Source organism: Gallus gallus, chromosome 1 (genome assembly GCF_016699485.2).
Source record: "Gallus gallus isolate bGalGal1 chromosome 1, bGalGal1.mat.broiler.GRCg7b, whole genome shotgun sequence".
Lineage (NCBI taxonomy): Eukaryota > Metazoa > Chordata > Aves > Galliformes > Phasianidae > Gallus > Gallus gallus.
In genome coordinates, this window is record NC_052532.1 from 96,437,716 (window position 1) to 96,457,557 (window position 19,842).

The 19,842-nt window shown below is 39.9% G+C and overlaps 1 protein-coding gene across 7 annotated transcripts in view; it reads left to right on the top strand.

Moving 5' to 3' along the window:
• The window catches only part of ROBO1 (roundabout guidance receptor 1), a 707,723-nt gene that overhangs the window by 385,718 nt on the left and 302,163 nt on the right, over positions 1-19,842 (top strand). For 2 of the 7 annotated variants that reach the window (XM_416673.8, XM_025144725.3), the window contains exon 1: positions 15,010-15,424. The exons of the other annotated variants lie outside the window; for them this stretch is intronic. In XM_416673.8, coding sequence (XP_416673.5) covers positions 15,370-15,424 — 55 coding nt within the window. In that variant the 5' untranslated portion in view covers positions 15,010-15,369. Of the gene's footprint in view, positions 1-15,009; positions 15,425-19,842 lie in introns of those variants that run through there. 7 annotated transcript variants of the gene reach the window in all.

A 19,842-nucleotide genomic window follows, 5' to 3' on the forward strand; every position in this document is an offset into this window, starting at 1 on the left:
TGTACTCTTTAAATAATTTTTAAAATGGCATCTGTTTTCTTGTGAGATTAATTATATGCAATACCTTTTACCTCTAGCTTGTTTGTCTAATAATCTCAAAAGTATTATAAATGAAATATACAAAGCAGTGGATTTAAAAGAAGAAATAGAAAGATGACAACAAATATGCTTTCAAAACAGGATTATTTATTTATTTATTCGTTTATTTTTTGCCATTTATGTAAAGAACTTTGGAAGAATGTATCATGGCTTTGAAAACAAGCAGTAAGGATTAAACAGTTGCTTAGCAGTTAAACTTCAAAAGAGATGTGAAAACAAAGAAAGGAGAATGGAAACCTTTTGTTATTAATCATTTTTCTTATCTCACTTTATAGGCACTGTATGATATGTGGCAGAATATGGGGAACTCCTCTAGATTACACTGAGAGCGATCAGATTTATTCTTCTCTTTGCCTGCTCGGTATTATGTGTACCATGTTCAGAAAATAAGGCTTTACTTTGAAATTGATATTTTGCAAAGATTCACTAAAATTTCTCTGTTGTCTTCACAAGTTTCAAAGGAAAATATTCCAAAATTGAGGACAAGAAACATTGCACCTGATAAACCATATCCTACCATGAACCCATTCCAAGGTCAGAGAAATAAAAAGTTATCCTGGAAATTTTTACTGGGAGGATGAATAGTATTATTATGTGCTCTGTTTGCTTTATTAGACTGTTGATGCAACCTTGATGCAACTTTTGTACATTGACAATATAATATCTATAAATCAAGAAGTGATACAGCTTCACAGGAAAACATGAAAAGATTTTTTTGTTCATAGACTATTTTGATGTTCAACATCAAGGAGACAGCCACCTTAAAGCAAGTCTGAGCATTTTGTTCAAAGAGAACTTATGAGGGAGTTGAGACCTCTAGCATGGATTTGAGGACAAGACCTTAATGGAACAGAGAGTTCATTATGATTTCTTTCTGAAATACAAAAATGGCTGAAAGACAAAGGTGACAAAGAGAGTGCATGCACTGTGTGCATATAAAACTAAATGGAAGTCCTTTACTATGGATCAAACAATTTCTTCTTGTGCTGCAAAACTGCTCAACAGGGAAATACAGTTGCACATGTATAGTTGTTATTGAACAGGACAACCTGAGTAGGAGAACTGTAAAGGAGCAACAAGAAAATTTAGAGGATTTAGTCTATCCTTTCCTATAGACACTTAAAAAAAAAATCATTTTTAATATGGAAATAACTGATTTAGAATATTTCATGACCATAATCAAAGAAACTGCTTGATGTTTCAGTCAGATGACTGATGATTCAGCCAATAGATGCTATTAGATCAGAGCTAATAGATGTTTCACCACGTCTCCACAGACTTTGTCTGCAGCAAAGGCTCCTAATGCAAAGACGTGTATTAAGCATATCTAAAGTTATGTGTGGAAGATGCCTTTATATGAACATCTTTTCCAAGTAGAACAAGGTACTTCACACAAGGAGACATCTGGTATTATATATAAAGGTTGGATTTATCTTGCCTAGTTTCAAGTGTATAAAAATTTCATAGGTCAAGTCTAAATCAATTGTCTCGCTGTAGTAAGCGGGCAGAAACAAGTAACTGTAGAAGATGCATGATTTAGAAAACCATTGGAGCTGCCTATTTTTCTGTGTTGGCTGCAGATAGAACAGGGACAGAACTAACTTTTAGACCTTTTAGACATCTGGCCTTCTCTGAGACACTGTTCCTGATACGGTACCAAGAAGTCATTAGTGCAGGAAATAAAATGCTCTATAATTTTATTATTTTTTTTTAACTTTTGTAAAACAACATGAGCAAAAAAATCATCTATGACTTTTCTTAATTTCTGATATTTAGGTTCAAGGGAAAGAAATCTGGGTTTAACAGAACAGAATCCCCTTTGAGGCCAGGGTTCCACAGATCTATACAATATATGATGTTGGAAAAACATCAGTGAATTCTGTTTGCATCAGTAAACACTGCTGCACTCTTATCCACCTGAAAAACTGGGAAATTGGAAGAGCATACACAATACTGTCAATAGTGGGGTTTTTTTCTTAACTCAGTTTCCTCCACTAGACAGTACTATCTGCACATTCCTTAGTAAAGCATTTCCATCTGCCTGTTTCCAGAGCGTGGAGCAGGAAAAAAGAGAGGGGGAATCACCTCACTGAAAACAGCTCTTGTTCTATATGCATTCTGTTGATTCAGTGCTGGTTCTTGAGGAGTCAGCTCTGTAATGGCAACTTCTCTATGATGTTTCTATTTTAGGATACAAAACTATATTTCATTTTTGAAAATATAATCTTTTTAAGGGAAGTTTTCTTTGATTTTAGTAGAAGCAGTACTTTAAATGTAACACGAATGAAATTACTGCCAAATTCAGGCGATATGGTGTTGTTTGGTTTCAAGTGTTTTCCTAATCCATATGCTGATTCCACAGTAACGTATTTTATCCTGGTTTTACTCTTTCCTCTCCGCCACCAAGCTCCACATCAAAACATTCCAACTTTCTTGCAGAGTAGTAATTTGAAATGAAAGGAATCTGTCATTCTAAAATGGCAGAAGACAAGAAACATTCTCTGGAGTGCCCACTTCCGTGATTTAACTTACAAATCCATAGCCTAGTGACAAAAGCTTCTTTGTCTGATGGTGTAGCAGTGTGCTATTTAGTGAGTAGGGCAGTATATACATTTTTACATATAAAGTTTGTTATCGACAATAGTAGACAACATAAAACTAGGATAACGAAATGGAAATGTAGAACTTTTTAAGTGTTATATCTTCAAGAAAAGGATTCTTTTTTTTATCAGTCTTAAAAGTGATGGAGCACAGAGATCATAGAATCTGAACATCATCAAACATTATCTGATGTCACTTTCTACTTCAGTTAGTTCAACCCGACACTCTGTTTGGTTTACCCTTTGCTAAGGTGGAGGCTTTACTCTGAAATGACCTTTTTGCCTTTGCAGTGAATTGTTTTAGTAAACAGATGGATCATTTGACTCAAAGAAAAAAATAGTAAAATATTCTTTTAGGCCTGCAAATCATTGCTCTGAATGAGAACAGTAAATTTGAAGTGCCTGAGGCTCCAAACCTTTCAGGAGTTGGAATTTTGCATGAAATTGGGCTGTTAGTGTCTTGCCTTTATTTTATGTGATTTATTCTGTGTACTCCATACTAGAAAACCTTTAATTCCTTATTGTATGGAAACATTTGAGGAGTTGTATTTGTTTCACTTTATTGGCAGCCTTGCTGAGCAACTTGTAGTTGTATTTATTACAACTATGGTACATATTTCATTAAATGATTTGTTTTTCAGTCTTACCCATAATCAACTGAAGATATTACTTCATGAAAGATGAAAATTCCCTTAACTCTTGTAATTAGGAACATGAGCATAATCAACTTTTGTTAGTCTATAAATGGAAGAGGTATGAAAGCTAGAACTCTTTCCCATTTTGTGGGTATGAACTATCACATTTTGGATCTATGTTCATTTTTGTCAATAGAATAATCTTTTGCAAGCTGTGGTGTGGTTATAGCTGCGGTCACAAAGAAAATGTTGTAAGCTAGTTGAAATATATAAAATCTTTAAAATACTGTTGCTCATCTCCTAGCTAAAATATTATTTAGTACCAGTTGCGTGATTTGTAGCATATGAGATAGAAAAGACCACTTCGTCAATAAGTATAAATTTATAAAAGACATTCAAATTTCATTAATTTAACCCCCATGTTGGGCTTTATGATGCACACTTTTGTCTGCTTAAGGCTTCCAGAAAAGCATTTCATCTTTACAGGAATCAAGAAATGAAGGATTTAGTACCATGTAATTGTCAAATATTTTATTGGTAAATTAGGTAATATGCCTATTGCCAAATAGGTTGTTTTTAATAATAATAACAACAATAACAATAATAGTAATGTTTGTAAATACCAGCTCTGGAAGCTCATACCTGATTTTAAAAATAGAGATCTAAAAATAGAGACCTAAACTTGTCAAGAGTTTGGCAGAAACACATCCAAAAAGCTATTTATCTGTTATTTTTCCATGAGTACAAATGAAATGTTTGTTAATTTTTCCAGGATGGGAACTACTCTCAGGCAGTGGGTTGTCACCTCAAGCTCTTAGGACACAGAAGGTTCAGTAGATACAGAAATCTACAATTCTCTAAGGATTAGCCTAAATCTACACAGTAGTCTATAATGCTAATGTTTGGCTTTAATGTGTTTATCACCACCTCAACTTTTGTTTATCATTTGAATCCAATGCCATTTTATTAAAAGTTTTTGCCATTTGAAATGATGTGTCAAAACAGTACGATGTCATCTATCCATTCAAAATTTGCCTTATGAAAACAGATTACTCAAACACAACTCATACTTCTCTTGCAATAAAATAGTCTCTTTTTTTATTGTTAAAAATACTCTGTGCTCAAACATGGAGAAGATAGGCTGGCTTTGAACAAAAGCAGCTCTCCAGAGAAATGCATGTCCATATTGTAATCAAGAAAATCCTTCATGTCTCTTGTTAATTGGTGATTTTCCCTGCATATCTGATGGGAAGATTTATGGCTTTGAGCAAAAACCTCTTTCAAGGGATTCTTAATAAAGGTTTAAGGGTGGGATTTTTAAGAATACCAAGGGGAGTTCTTTTGAAAGCAGTTGAACCCCCCATCAAAGCACATTTGAATCTCTCATTCATGTTTCCAAGAAGTCAGATTTGGGCCATGTTTATAATTTTTGCCGTGTGCTCAGAGAGAACTGAATGACAAAATCAACAAAAATATCCTAAACCTATTTTTTATCAGTACTTTGCCCATTTATGGCAATTCTAACAATTCTAAGAAAGCAGCTGTGAAACATGGTATGGCACTTCTAAAACTGTTACTTGATGAATTCTGTGGTATAGAAGATGCTGATGTGTTTGATATTTATTCATGGAAAGTATTAATTAGCTCCTTGGGAATGGATAGCATCTCACTAAGCTTTCACTAAGACCTCAGCGAGCTGGGCAGAAAAAGTCTTAGGCTGATTTTCGGTATTTCCTTCTGTTCATTCCCTAATAGATTTTTCACTATATGTACACTTAACTTTCTAAACAATCATTCCCATTTTCTTAGAAACTACTAAAAGTATTGACCAAGAATATCACTTAAGTCCTAGTGTATACTGCTTTAACAGTGGCTTCATTCTATAGTTACTGTCATGTACTGGCTGGGTAAAATGTAAGCCAAGAGCTTTAGAATTCCATTTGAAATACTGAAAATCTAACATAACTACGCTGTTAAAATCTTCACAGTCTTGATTTCCTGACTCGGAATTAAGTTCTTGAAGTTAAATGGACATCTGTTGGTACTTTTAGTTGTTTCATCCTTTAGCCCTGGAATTTTTCATAGAATTTGTGACTTTAGCAAATATTCTTGCTTGAGAAACCTTGAAAGTTCTTGAGAAATTTGTAAAAAGTTTGGTATTGTTTAAAATAAATATGGTTGCTTTTACATATAATCCCTTTACAGTGTACTGATAGAAGTTTATGTTGGCTTGAAGTCTCCATCTTCAAACCAGTCTTAGAACTCTAAGTCACCTAAAAGGGAAATGTAAAGTTAGCTTTTACCAACTTAGTACCAGCAGAGGGCATTACAGCGTAGTTCACAATAAACAATACAGCATTACTTTTTGGAAACAATCCATAAAAGAATGGACAAAAGTACATTGGAGTTTTGATAAGGATTTTACTGAAAGATGCACAAACTCTAAAATAATGTTATTGAAATTACTGCAAAGATATTCCCATTGAAATCATAGATCTCAAATCTTGTAAACCCCTGCGTACCAAAAACTGACATAAAGAATAAACATAACCGACTTTCTTAAAATTTGGGAAGCAAATTTAAATTTTACAAAAAAACAAAACAAAAAAACAAAACAAAACAAAAAAAAAAACACATCAGTAAAGAGAACCAACTGTATGTGTGAACATAACCTCTCCAACGTCTCGTGTGAATGGTTTCCCATCCCCATAGCTAAGAAAGGGTCCCTCAGTAGTGTCCCATTTTCATGGCAGAATACAATGTTTCAGTATTGCAAACCTTTGTAACACCAATGCCTTATTGTTGCTCTTCTATTTGCCTACTTAAGTAATACTGCTGCAGGGATGGTAGGTGGGAGGAGTAGAGCGCAGGTAACATTCTCCCCTGTTGTGGTCTGTAAGAATTTCACCTGAACTTCCTTTGGTTTGAATATTTATTCAGTCTGATGTTGCTATTTGAAATACTATTCTGTTGCTGTCCCCTTCAAGTATTAAGATTTAAAAAACATTTTTTTTTTTTCCCATTCTTGTTGCATTCTTTGAGGTTAGCGATGAGTCCATGCAGCTCTGATGGTGCCCTTGAGCTAAAAGTAGAATGTTTTCCCAACAGTATAGTTGAGGGTAAATGCAGATAAATTGTGTCTACTCAGTAATAACTTGGGAAACACAAAACTTGTTCATTTACATAAAAGAGAAGGGGAAGTTTTCAACTTTTCTTTTAAAAGGAGAAGGCTACATTTTTATTCCTCTACCAATGGCAACTGTGTAACTTACTCTTGTATCTTTTTGCTTGGCTTTCTGTGGAGAGGTGAGAAGAGAGAAAACTGGAATTTATACATGTGATCCTCGCTTATGATCATGCTGTCTACTCTGGAAGGCTCCATTGTCGCACAGCAGAAATGGCACTGACTTGCAAGAGGCAGTCAGCCCTCCACAGCCTTTCACAAACATACTATTTTTCATTTTGTTTATTTATTTTTTAATGCCAGTACAGGTTTAATTATTATTATTATTATTATTATTTACTAGTATTATTTTTTTACTTCTTATTTTTTGAGAAGCAGCTGCTGGCTTTAAATTAAATGACAAAATCTCCGGGAAGAAGAGGAGGAACACACTGACGGCATGTCTACACAGTCAGGAGCAGATACTTAAGTGCTTGCTCCTTGCACACTGAGAGCCAGGCACACAGAGCCAGCTGCAGCGCAGCAGCCATGTAGCTGTGTTATTACAGTAATGAGCCTGAGTTAATAAGGCCTGTTGAGACACAACCTGTGTTAGCTCAGCCTTGGCACAATGATAGCATATTTACTCAGCTTCTGGATTGGAGCTGGCTCGTGTCAGGCCGTCTCAGAGAGTGGGAGGAATAGTTGTGTTACTGGATGCTCCTAACTATGTAGACATACCCTGACAGATTTGTCCTTTGGGAGGTTTTAAGGAGAACACATGCAAGACCAGTTTTCTTTTTAATGAAATATTTAGCTGGGGCCCAAGGCCTTTCCTCGAGGTAGTTTTTGGGGTTTTTTTTGTGTGTGTGGGGGTTTTTTTTTTTTGTTTTTTTTTTTTTTTTTTTCATTCTGAGGGCAGCCTGACCTTCTGTGAGGAGATGCATGCAGTATGGGAGCCTGGTACTGCTGTTTCCTGCACAAAGCTGGAAGGAACTCTTTTAAAAGAAAACAGCCTACTGTGTTCATGGGTATATAAGTATCACTGACAGCATCCTCTCCCTCAGCAGCAAACCTTATTTGCCCTGCAGATTCTATGCTTTAGCACTGTCATCAGCTGAACTTTATAATACATTTGACATGGGCATTTCTTAACAGAGCCCAGTAGGACATAAACCTTAAGATTTTGAGGGGGTGGGGGGGAAGAGTAGAAAGAAAGCCTGAAAATAATCTCTTTTCTTTTCTTTTCTCTTCTTTTCTTTTCTCTTCTTTTCTTTTCTTTTCTTTTCTTTTCTCTTCTTTTCTTTTCTTTTCTTTTCTTTTCTTTTCTTTTCTTTTCTTTTCTTTTCTTTTCTTTTCTTTTCTTTTCTTTTCTTTTCTTTTCCTTTCTTTTCCTTTCTTTTCTTTTTTTCCCCCCTTTTCTGTATTGCTTACTTCATGCAGTTTGGCTTTACCTGAACACATTAAATACATCTGTACACATTTTTGGTTTGGTAATTAAACTAAATGATACATGTTTTCACTGTTCTGTGAGAGTGTATTGTTAAGAGCTTTTGATATGGATAAGGATTGCTGAAGTGTTTGTATCTTTTCTTTAATATTTCACCTATGGTTTTCTGAAGATAACTAGATTGTTTGTATGCACTCTGTATGTGTAGAAAAGGCTAAGATTGGGCTAGCCCTTACACGTAGAGGATGGCACTTCCACTTCTTCATTAAAACAGACATATTACCACTTCAAGCGAAGCATACTGCTGGCATGATTTTTGCTGCTCCTTCCAGTAGCATACTGTGCCTACTGACGGGTAGTGTGCACTTCTGACACCAGCAGATAAGCACATCAGCTTAGGGCAAAGACTTGTTTCTCCTCTACCCATTCTAGTCACACAGCGCACACTGGAAAAATTCAGGGGGTGTAATAAAATGTATGCTCTAGGCATTAATACTGGATATCTCTATCATTTGTAGTCCTTACTTTTTCCCTTCCTCCACTCAGGGGTAGAACATAATATTAAAACTATAGTAAGCATTTTTTTTTTTAATTAAAAGTGGTTAAATATATGGGATCAGATAGGCTTTCATCATGCAATTATAAACTGTATGCTGGTTATTTTAAATTTCAACATGCAATTGAAAATTGTACTGTGTGAGCTGGCTCGGGTATCTGCTTTGCATTTGACTGAGTTAATTCACTGCAGGTATTCAGCTTTAAGTGGCGTCTGCTTTAAATATGTGCAGTAATTCAATCAAAGAAATAAGATGGATAGTTTATGTAATCCTTTTCATCTCCAGATTGCTAAGGTTAAGCTTAACTATTCCTGAATTGTAAATGCATACAGCAATCGCGAACTAATATGTGCAAAAAAACTTTTTTGATGGCCTGTTGAAAACCATGGAATAGTTCCTTCTTTCAAAATATAATTGAAGGAACCTACAGGCCCTGTATATGATTTCTTCCACTTATTTGTAATCTTAAACAAAAGTTTTGTGCAGCTCATTTAAAACAGTCATGTGTGGTAATATTAAACCCTTCCTCTGAGCCAGGAACGTGGGTAATTTTCTCTTCAGAATTTTGGATGCACCATTCTTACTGCCCTTTTTGGTGCCAGCAGCTTCTGTGACATAAATGGGAACCCAAAGGCAGATATCACAGAACAATAGTGCTCTGTTGAAGCCTTCACAATTTATGGAGTAATTAAATAAAGAAAAAAAAATCTCTTTCTGTTTGTTAGTTCATTTAATGCTATTTGGATGGGTCTGCTCGCTACCTCTCTTATAGGCGATCTGAATGATCCACTAGGTGACACCCTCAGACTCTTCCTACGTTCTGTATAGAAATAAGGAGACAGTGAGTACTGAATAGCTCATGCGTTAAATACCTAAACCAAGTACTGAGATTTCAGGGACAGGTCTGTCTTTGTTCAGTAATATCAGAGATAACACTGGTTTTGAAATAAGTACTGTGTTGTTTGTATATAAATTACATATTAAGCTGATTAGCATTTTATCATTATCAAAAACAAAGCCATAGAAGAAAAGTTATAAATATTATTTCCTATAATTATAATAATTTTTAAAGGCATTTGAGCTGGTGTGTTGAGTAGACTGAACAGAAAATATGCCCTTAGCATTTCTTGCTGGAGGAGCAGAAAGAATGTAGCTTTAGTGATTTTTTTTTCCACTGGGGATGTACTATAGCACCTTTCTAACAGAAATAAAATCCACATAAACCCTTAATATAAAAAAAGTGTTAAAGAATAAACATCAATGGAATTTTGCATGTTTATGCCGATGGTGATTTTTTCTTGTATTCCTTTATGTTGATAATGACATTTTATAATCCTTTGAAGGAAGGATCTTTTGTCATATTGTTTTTATACAGCCGGAATAATGAGGCTTGAGCTTATTTAGGGTCTCTACCTATGAATTCAACATAGCAAATAAAACCTTAAATCTTATTGCTGGTATTCCTAACTCAAGGCCTTAACAATCAAATGCAAGAAATTATTTCCTTGAATATCATGTTTAAACAGTGACCGTTCAGGTCAAGAAAGAGACATAAATTGACTGATACTGAGATGAAAGTCACAACATTTTTTGTTACACATATTAATAACCCCAATTTATTATACATACAGCAACTGCAGTCTTTCAAGAGATTAACTGGAAAAAAAAAAGAAAAAGAGGATGGGGAAAAGGAAAAAACACATGGAATTACATGAGTTACTATGAGTGAAATGAGTTACTGTCGGTAAATGGAAAATCAGCATTGGCTGTTTTTGTGAGATTCCTGTATCTATAGGACTGATCATATGAAAGCAGACACAAAGCCTTGAACCAGATACCATTAAAATCTTGAAAAAAAAAACCACTGTGAAAATAGTTAGAATAATTTGTGCAGACATCTTTACAGTAATCTAATGGACAACTAACAATGCACTCTTATCTGAACTAGCTCTCTGTGATGTCAATGAAAGCTTAATTGTACCATATAAAATAATATTACTGATTTTGTCATACTTGTTGCCAGCCTTAGAACGTTTACAATGATAAATTTGGTGTGTATATATGCATACATGTGCAGATGTGATTGTATAATGTATACACGCACTCACAGAAGTATTCCTGGCAGCTAGCTCATGGAGATAACTGGAAGGCAATGTGGTAGTTTTAAGACCAGGAAGGTAAGAGTCACTTGAAGTTCAAAGAGGTTTTTGTAGAGACGGTGAAGCTGGCCCCATAGTACAACCAAGACAAGATGTGTGTATGATGCCTTTAGAGAAAAGCAAGCTGGAATCTTTAGTAGTTACAAAAAATCAAGTTCTTCTGAGTAATGTGGAATAAATAATCTCTAAAAGCACATTCTCTCTTGTATCAGAGGCAGCTCTGATTTCAGTCACTTTGAGGAAAGAGTGCCATCTGCTGAATCACAACTATCATTTCCAGAGAACCTTTTCTTAGAGCTTTTCCAGTCAGAGCTCGGTGTCTCAAACACAGGCAGAATGTGTAAATTTGTGCACAGGGTTACTGCCCCTCTGCTGTTGTTTGTCACATGGCAATAAAATATAATGGAATATTGTCAGGAAGGCCCAACCTCTACTGCCATATCACCAACATGTGCCGCTGGCATTGTGGGTCAACACAGTAATATAGGAGGCATTACTTTCGGAGCAACCCTCTTATGTATCTGTATTAGTCTAAAATATGGATGGGGTTTTGTAACAACATGAATACTAAACTAAAAATCCAGCCCTTCAACTCTTATATATTCAGCGCTGCAAGAAATTTAAATAAAAATGTTAAGTGCTGGAAATTGGAGCTAATATTTCACTGCAGTGAATGCAGTAGATGAATGTTACTGTACAATCAAATACATACATTTTATTTTCTAAAGTCTTAGAATTCACCTGTGTTTTTAAAATTCACTTAAAAACATGACTTTGTCAGAAGAAATGAGGTAATTCTCTCTGTGCTTTTTAGGATCAAAATTATCCATTGATAAATTCTAAAATGGAATGTAGTTATAGATATATATGTATATACGTACATCTCAGCATCAAGGACAATAGGGATGCTTGAATAGCACACATTTTGTAAGAACATCTGCAGAATTAAAGATGTCAATTACTTATAAGATATTCTAATGAAGTTTTGTAGGCTTACAATTCAAAGAGATTCACTGAACTGAGCAGCTGTTATATATTACTACAATCTAAAAGAATTAAAAAAAGATAATTAGACCAGTATATATCCACTCCCAGTAATTTTTTTGAAGTAAGAGAACACTGACAGCTAACCATTATGCTGAGGAGTATTTGAGAGAGTACAAACAGAACAAGTTTTGGAAGCTCCAGTGTGCTTTCACTCTAGGTGCCTAACGCACAATGGATGCACACGTCTCAAAGGGTAAAGATTTCCTTACAGCGACAGCAACTATCTTACTTTAACTATCTGTTAAAGATAGGGCAGTTGAGGCACAAAACATTTAAAATGCTTTATTTTACTCTCGCCTCATGATCAAACGCTAAGGTCAGCCAAGCTTCAGAGCTTTAATCCACTCGTGTGGATTACAGCGCTCTGGATCAGGCTGCCCAGAGGAGGTTATGGAGTCTTCATCTCTGGAGATATTCAAAACCTGTGTAACCTACTGTAAGGAACCTGTTTTAGCAGGGGGTTGGACTGAATGACCTCCAGGGGCCCCTCCAACCCCTGCGATTCTGTGATTCCGTATTTAGAATACCTCTGTATCTGAAAGAAAATTAACATCCAGAATACAAGACTTCAGTACAGCGTTACCTGCCTGTTTTTTGAATGACCTGAGAAAAAGAGTGCATGAATCTAGAAGCCTGTTATTTCACCAATATACAGCAAATAGATTTATCTTGAGTAGAGAATTAGTAAATGCTTTATTTACTTTTTCTCTCCAGCATATATGCTTACAGCCAGATATAAAGTAAATGGATTCATTTATGTTGATGGATCACATACATCATATAAATGAACTTAAATGATTTTTTAAGATTACATGGAGTATTTACAGCTTCGCTTAAAAACAGAAATACCTAAAAATGATACACATAAATGGATATATGTATACATTAATTATATGAATGCATGCACATTCACAGAATATGTAGACTCCCTGTAGAGTGACCTGCTTGCAGAATTGTGGTTTTGCCTTTTTTAAAAGAAGGAATAGATTAAAATATGTAATCCAGCACAAGAAAAGTGAGCCTGTCAAGCACTGATAGTTGTATCACCACAGAAGGAGTAACAAAAATGCCCTCAGAATTTTATCTGTGGTGGCCTTAAGTTTTCTTTTCATTCTGGAGACTATATAGTCTGGGCACCAAGGCAATCTGTCTATACAGGAACTGGAACAGATACTTGAAGAGGATATGAGATCTCAGTCATTAGAAATTTTTATGGGTTAAATAAATAAATGGGGTTAAAATACTTTTGCTGTTGAGAGTCTACATATCTGACCCTGCCTTGGAACAGGGAGGTGAATTACATGAACTTCTGAGACTTCTCTTCAGCCGTGCATATGACTCACATTCATTTAATCAAAACAAAACAGTAACTAATTCATCAAAATCTCAGACTTCTCATTAGGGTTCGGGGATTATCCAGGACCTATTCCCTGTTTCTGCTGTGTGTTTTAATTCTGGAGGTGCTATTTAAGTTGTGTTTCTTAAAGCACAAAATGATTGTGTGAGGACAGTGTTTGAGCTGAAGGAAATACTGTTGGTGAGGTATGGCTTGAAGAAATCCCTGTGAAGGGGGGATGTGCTCACTGTGGACAGTAGACGAACACAGATGCACTGTACTCACAAGAACCTTTTTTGTTGGACTTTTAGTTCTGTGCCACAGTGAGGGAGGTAAAATGGGGCAAACTTTCTGGCATGATGGCATGAGTGTGATGTGATTTATGGAGGCTGTGACCGTCAGAACCTGTTTGGTTGATAACAGTGGAGGGTGCATATAAATCCTACAACGGGAAATAAAGTAAGGTTCTTTCTCTGGAGTTTTATTATCTCACTGCAAGAAAAGGCTCATTTGTAATGGGGTTAATATCTTCAACATGTTTCTTGGAAATTAAATTTCTTTTTTACATCTCACTCAATCCTTACAACCTAATGAATCAAACCTAGAAATACATGGAGCATTACTGTGAAGCGACGGTACTGCCATGTGTTGGACTTGTCTGACAGCAGTCTTTCTTCCAGGCCTCCCTCCCATTTCCACCTACAGCGTTAAGCCTCCTTGCTCCACCACTAACTCTTGTGCCACCAGATAAAGCCCATAGGCGCTACACCACACTGATCATGGTGTAGGGCAGCTCACAGGCCTCTGTTCAGGACTTGGCCTTGCACCAACTTGCAGAACAGCAATCTGATAAGGCTCATGCCGGATGTTTGGCCTACGCCTGTGGCACAGCCAGGCCTTGTTGCCAGGGATCATTTGACAAGCCACAGCCACGTTGCCCCACTGGGGATACCAGGCCATGCTCTGTCTGACTACACACACCTATATTTGTTATGCTGTCTGACAATGCAATTGATAATTATGGCAGGGGAAAGGGAAGGGAAATAATCAGGGAAGCCGTGATGGGAAAGCAGGGCTACTTGGCCCTAAAGGTGTTTCCTAGCGTGGGACCAACGCCGTCTTGGGATGAGGGTGTGTAACCCTGCAGGATTTCCCAGCAACTGCAAACCATGCTTTCAGTAATCACGAACAAGGCCTCCACAAACTCGAGGCTATTTCCAGCCTTTGGGGTTCTGGACGCCTGGAGGGCTTTATACGTTTGCTTGAGTTTGGAGTGGGAGATGCTCTGCGAGCACCGCTGCCCACTCGCCTCACGCCGCGGTCCCCCGCCCGAAGGCAGCCTTGCACCACGCTGAGGCGCTGCCGGGGGCAGCTTGAGCCTGCCCGGGGCACCTCTGCTACCCGCCGAGGGCCGGCGCCGCCCCGCGCCGTACCTTCTGCGGGGGCGGGGCGGGCCAGGCCGGGCTGCGTGGGGCGGGGCGGGGCGGGGGCTGCGCTGCGCCGGGTGCGGGGCCGTGTAGGTGCGGCGCCTTCGCGGTGTCCCGTGGCGGCAGCAGAGCTGCGGGGGCCGGGCGGGGAAGACCGAGGCGGCCCAGCGTGACAGCAGAAAGTTGAGCAGCTTGCTCAGGGGCAGGCGGGTAGTGCTCCTCCTCCTCCCGCCGCCGCCGCACCGAGGGAGGGTGGGTGGGGGCGTCGGCCGGGGGAAGTTTTGCTCCCAACGTTTCCTTCCTTCTTTCCTTACCCCCTCTTGTGCCCTCCTCCGGCGCTGGGGAGGGGGCGAGCGTGTGGTTCCCGCGTGCAGGGGGCGGCGGCGATGCTGGGCAGGGCTGGGAGCTGCCGCCGGGGCTCCCCTGCGTGAGTGCGGCCCCCGACGCGCCCGCCCCGCCGCCTTCCCCCGTGATGGGAGCGGGGGCCGCCGCCGCTCCGCCGCCGCGCTCTGCCCGCCTCCAGCCCCGCGCTCAGTGACTCGCGGGAAGGAGGGCAGCGGGAGCCGCTACGTGCGCGTCGCTCCCGGAGCTCTTTGTTGTGCGCGTCCCGGGCACCGAACAAAGTCTCGGGCCGGAGGAGCAACTCGTGAGCGGCGGCTGCGGAGAAGCGGGGCTCTTTTGTGTTCTGCCGTCGCTGTGAATGGTCCTTGGAAGTGTCACGGAGGAACGCCCGGGCCGAGAGAGAGGAGAGCGGGGTCGGCGTGCGCTCGCAGCACCCGGGTGTGACAGTGCCGAGCGCCGCGGGATTACGGAGCCGCGCTCGCGTCGAGCCGCTGTGGGATTACAAGTGGGGGCTCTTCTGGCATGAGACTGTCTGCAGGCGCCACCTGAGGACAATGGTTGCGGAGTTTGCTCACTTTTACCTCTGTGGATTACTCTGCCTCGCCTCAGGTAACCGCTGCCGGCGGGAGAGCCAGGGGGCGCGGGACTGCGGCGGGGGGCAGCGGGCTGCTCCGGACCTCTCCGCGCCTCCCGTCCCGGCTTCGCCGGCGGGGCGCGGAGGCGGCTGGAGCCGGGGAGGACGCGGCGCGTGGGCTGGGGAGGGCCGCTGGGCGCACCCCGTCGGTGGGGGCGGCGGGAAGCGGCTCCCTCCTCTCGCTCGTTCCGCTCGGCCGGGGCTCGGAGCGGGTAGCGGCCTCAGGTAGCGCGCCCCTGCCCCGCGGCCGCCGTTACCGCGTGCGAGGGGCCGCCGCCGGGACGGGGTCTGCCTCGCCTCCGTCCTCGGTTAAAGTTTATCCATGTGTGTAAAGTGGAGTGTCAGCGTGATAAATGGGAGAAGGAGAGATGGCTGTGGAGATAGAAGGGATTAATGGTCATTAGTCACTGTTTGAGCGGGGCTTATGTGTGTTGGGGCATCTTATCGTGCCTGTAGATTAAAGATAGGGCCGCGCTAATAGGGTATTGTTGATAGCAGATTCTGTTCGCCTGCAGATTCTCTCTTTAAGCGCCCTATCAAATTATGGTGTTGAGGAATGCGATGGAGCAGCGTGTATGACTTCAGACCGGGTCCGGGTCGCTCCGCTTCGCGGTGAGGCGCTCAGTGTAGCGCTCCGGGTTTTGCGCGTATCTTAATCCGAATGGAGCGGTCCTGGGGGGATCTGGTGCTTGGCTCTTGTTTTCCTTTCTGCATAAGCTTCCTGTTATTCTTAGGAGACCAGACCTATCTGTCTGCAGTGTGCCTCCACGCTCCCAGCAGCTCCTTTTGTCACGTGTTGAAGTGAGCGATGACTAAATACAGCAAAACCTCGCGTTACACCTAATGTACGAGTCGGTGCCCAAGCTAACCTTAATTGATTTTTATAAGTTCGCTGAGGACCCCTTTGAGTAATTAAAGCTGTGGTAGTGTGAGACACCTGGTCAGTAAATGAATGAATGAAGTTTTTGAAAGCCTTAAGTACACTGCCTGAAGCTTTAAGTCTTAATTATGTCACTGAATGCAATAACTTATGTCTGTTTCTAGATGGTATCATAAATTTAACTATTACATTTTTGCTGTTAGGTATTAGGTTTAGCTCTGTGGCTTTGAGCGTGGAAAACTTTTGCATTTCTCTCTTTTGAGAGCAGTTCTAACCCTCTAACCCCCACTCTAAACTATGTTAGTTGTGCCACCTTTGGCTTGCTCTTCTCCATGTTGTGGTTAGCGACCCTGCACATAGCAGGGGGGTTGAAACAAGATGATCCTTGTGGTCCTTTTCAATCCAGGCCATTCTATGATTCTGTGTTACCTTTATTTAATGGAAGAAGCAGCAGGAATGGACAGTCCTTTCCCTAGCTTGCTCTTGAAGTCTTCTGTACCAATCCTCCCTCATATGTGGCCTCATACACACTGTACTAACTCCTTTCTGGACTGGGATATTCCAAGTTCCAAGCAACAGTTTTTCAGAATTGTTTTTTTTTTTTTTTATTCTCTCATGTATCTCTCAAATAAATGCTGAATGTGTTTGTTGTTTTGGTGGTGTTGTTTGTTTTTGCCTTGGGATAAGGACATTTTCCCTAGTAATGTTGACTCCAGCTGAGTTCTTGGGGACAAAGAAACAAAGGAAAGTCATGAATGTATGGTGGAGGTTTTTTAATTTAGCCTTGTAAGTAAAGCCAATAACAAAGATGGAGACAAACACCAGAGGGGGACTTTATTCTAACTCCCTCACCAGAAGGATTTCTCTTTCTCTAAGTTATGATGTGGTCAAACAGTTGGTCTTGCCTGGAACAATAGGGATGCTAGAGACCTTAGGCGTGACAAAGTTTGAGGGCAGATGGCCTTAATGCAGAAGGAAGGACAGGAGTCACCTATGGCTGTTTCTGCATGGATATCCTTTCAGTTCCGTTGACAGCTGATCTGCTTGCAGGTTGATTGATCCTTTCCTCCCCTTTCCACTGAAGGTTTTCACTTCCCTCCCTTGCAGCTCATCTGAATAAACGGGTTGTGTGGTCACGCTCTTAAGGGGATGTTGGGAACTTCTGCTGAGAGGTGGGAAATAACTGGGGGATGGGGAGCAAGGAAACCTTTACAATAATAAAAAGATAAGTAGGTTAGTGTTTGTTAAAACAGTAATTGGTAAACCACTTAGTATTTAAAACCCCTAATTCTTACCCTGATGTTGCCTCTGTGAAGCAACTTCTTTCATCTAAGCCTGTGGTTAATGAATGCTGCATAAATTTAAATTTTGAATTGTTTTGAATGCTGGAATATAGCTGGTTATTCTAACAATGTAATTTCAGTGGTGCTTTGCATAAAGGTGAGAAGAAAAATTACTTTAAGTGGTACTTCTCTGGTGTCCTTGTTTTCATGAGTATTTACCTACCTTCCTGGCCCTTTTCCTCCTTTCCTTTACAGTCCATTGAGTTCTCATCTCTCCTTCTTCCCCACAAAAAAGAAAAAAAATAAATCAGATTGGTGTGTTTGGGAAAATAAAAAGTCTTCAGTAGTCCGCAGAGTGATGTGCATGAACACTTTTGCTGGGAATGGGAATGTCAAAGTTGTTTTTTTGTTTTTTTTTTTCCATGTGCACGTTCATTGCAGTCTGTAAGGATAAGTACATCACCAGTTGATTTTCTGATCTCTTCACAGTATTTTTTATATTTCTACGTAGTGTTTCACTGCATAGCTGATTCCCACATGCTCAATGTGTTTTCCACCTTCCCAGTCTGTGATATCCCGTATCAATTACTGTACTTCAAACAGGATTGGTGAATTTGATAAAGGGATTTTACGCTGGGTGAAATCGGGCCTCTTACACAACTGAGGCAGGCATGGTTTCCATTGATAGTTCTAGCCAGTGGAGGGCAAAATTGTCTCTTACATTCCTTTATGGGAGAGTCATCTTCCAGTGGTTAATAGTTTAAGGCTGTCTGTGGAGTGTCCCTGAGGTCCTTTCCAGTTGGCTGATCTACCTATTAGATTAAATCGGTCAGTAATTTCTTTGGCACATCTAAGTTTGTGCTTAAAGAGGGAAGTTTCCCTTCTGCAATGAGAGAGCAATCTGTAGCCTTCGTGTAGTGGTATTGGAGTATCTCCAGAAACATTTATGTACTTTTCCCATAATCTCAGTCTGAAGATTGTAATTGAAAGAATAATAATTAGAATAATGAAATTTGTTGCTCCAAAAATAATGCCAGCAGAGGTGACCTGCTGTTGCTGCTGCTCGCATCTATTGGTTGGCCTCCACAAGCATTCAGCAAGCATTGATGAATATCATTTCTTCCACATGGAGGAATTCAGTGACACACCTTTGCTTCATCTGTGCTTCCATGTCAGACTCCATTCTGCCAGACTGCCCCTCTGCTGCCATCTGTCACACAGCAACAACGTGTAAGGGAATATTGGTGGGAAGCTTCAAACTCTACTGTCTTTAACACCAACATCCGCCTCTGACTTCATGGGCGATGTCATAAAATAGGAAGCATTACTTTCAGAGAAGCCTTCATTAAAAAAAAAAAAAAAAAAAAAAAAAAGATTTTAAAATATAATTACACAGTAATTCAAAGGTTTCTGAATGTCTGAGTGCATGACCTGTAACCAAGTAATCCATGAAAGCATTAAAGAAACCTGTGTTTTTTCACCTACCCCTAATGCACTGTGTGCTGTTCTAAGTAATTCTACTGTAAGAATGATTAAGAAGGATAGCTGCTTGCAGTTTAAAAAGCTGACCAAACTTGCAGTATGTTTAAGGAGTTCAGACTGTAAAAGAAATCATCATGTGCTGCTATTAATTCCTTACTTGTGCTGAAACTTTCTCCACTACCCAGGTGTTTAATCTGTCTGAGTACTGATGTTATATGTTGAGAACAAACTTCCTCCCCCTTTTTAAAAAATTGCATTCGTATTATTTGTTATGTTTCAACCAGAAACACTTTTTTTCATACAATTTAGTAATTGATTTGGATACCTATTTAGAAAAGAAAGATATCTGAACTGACTTTTTTTTTACTTGCTGCAGTCAGTATTTGTTGCCAAATGTGTTCTTGCTTCTGCACCATGTAGTCCTCTACCAGTGTCCTGAACTAACATAGCGTGAGGGCATCAGCTGTAAAGCTTGGCGTTTTGAACTTTGCAGGACTGCTGTGTACAATCTGTAATAACGAAGAAAACATTAAGTCATATGAAGTGTACTTCAGTATCTGCTATTCAGTCTGTAGGCTAAAAGTTCTGGTTTGTTCTACAAAGATAGAGGGACAGTTACACTTATTACCAGAAACTAGCAGCACCTAGGTTAACAGTACTGTTTAATGTCAAATGGTTATTGTATCCATGCCCAATGATGTGTTGATGTAAAATGCTCAGGAAGTGATTGCCACGGAGGTTCTGTGGG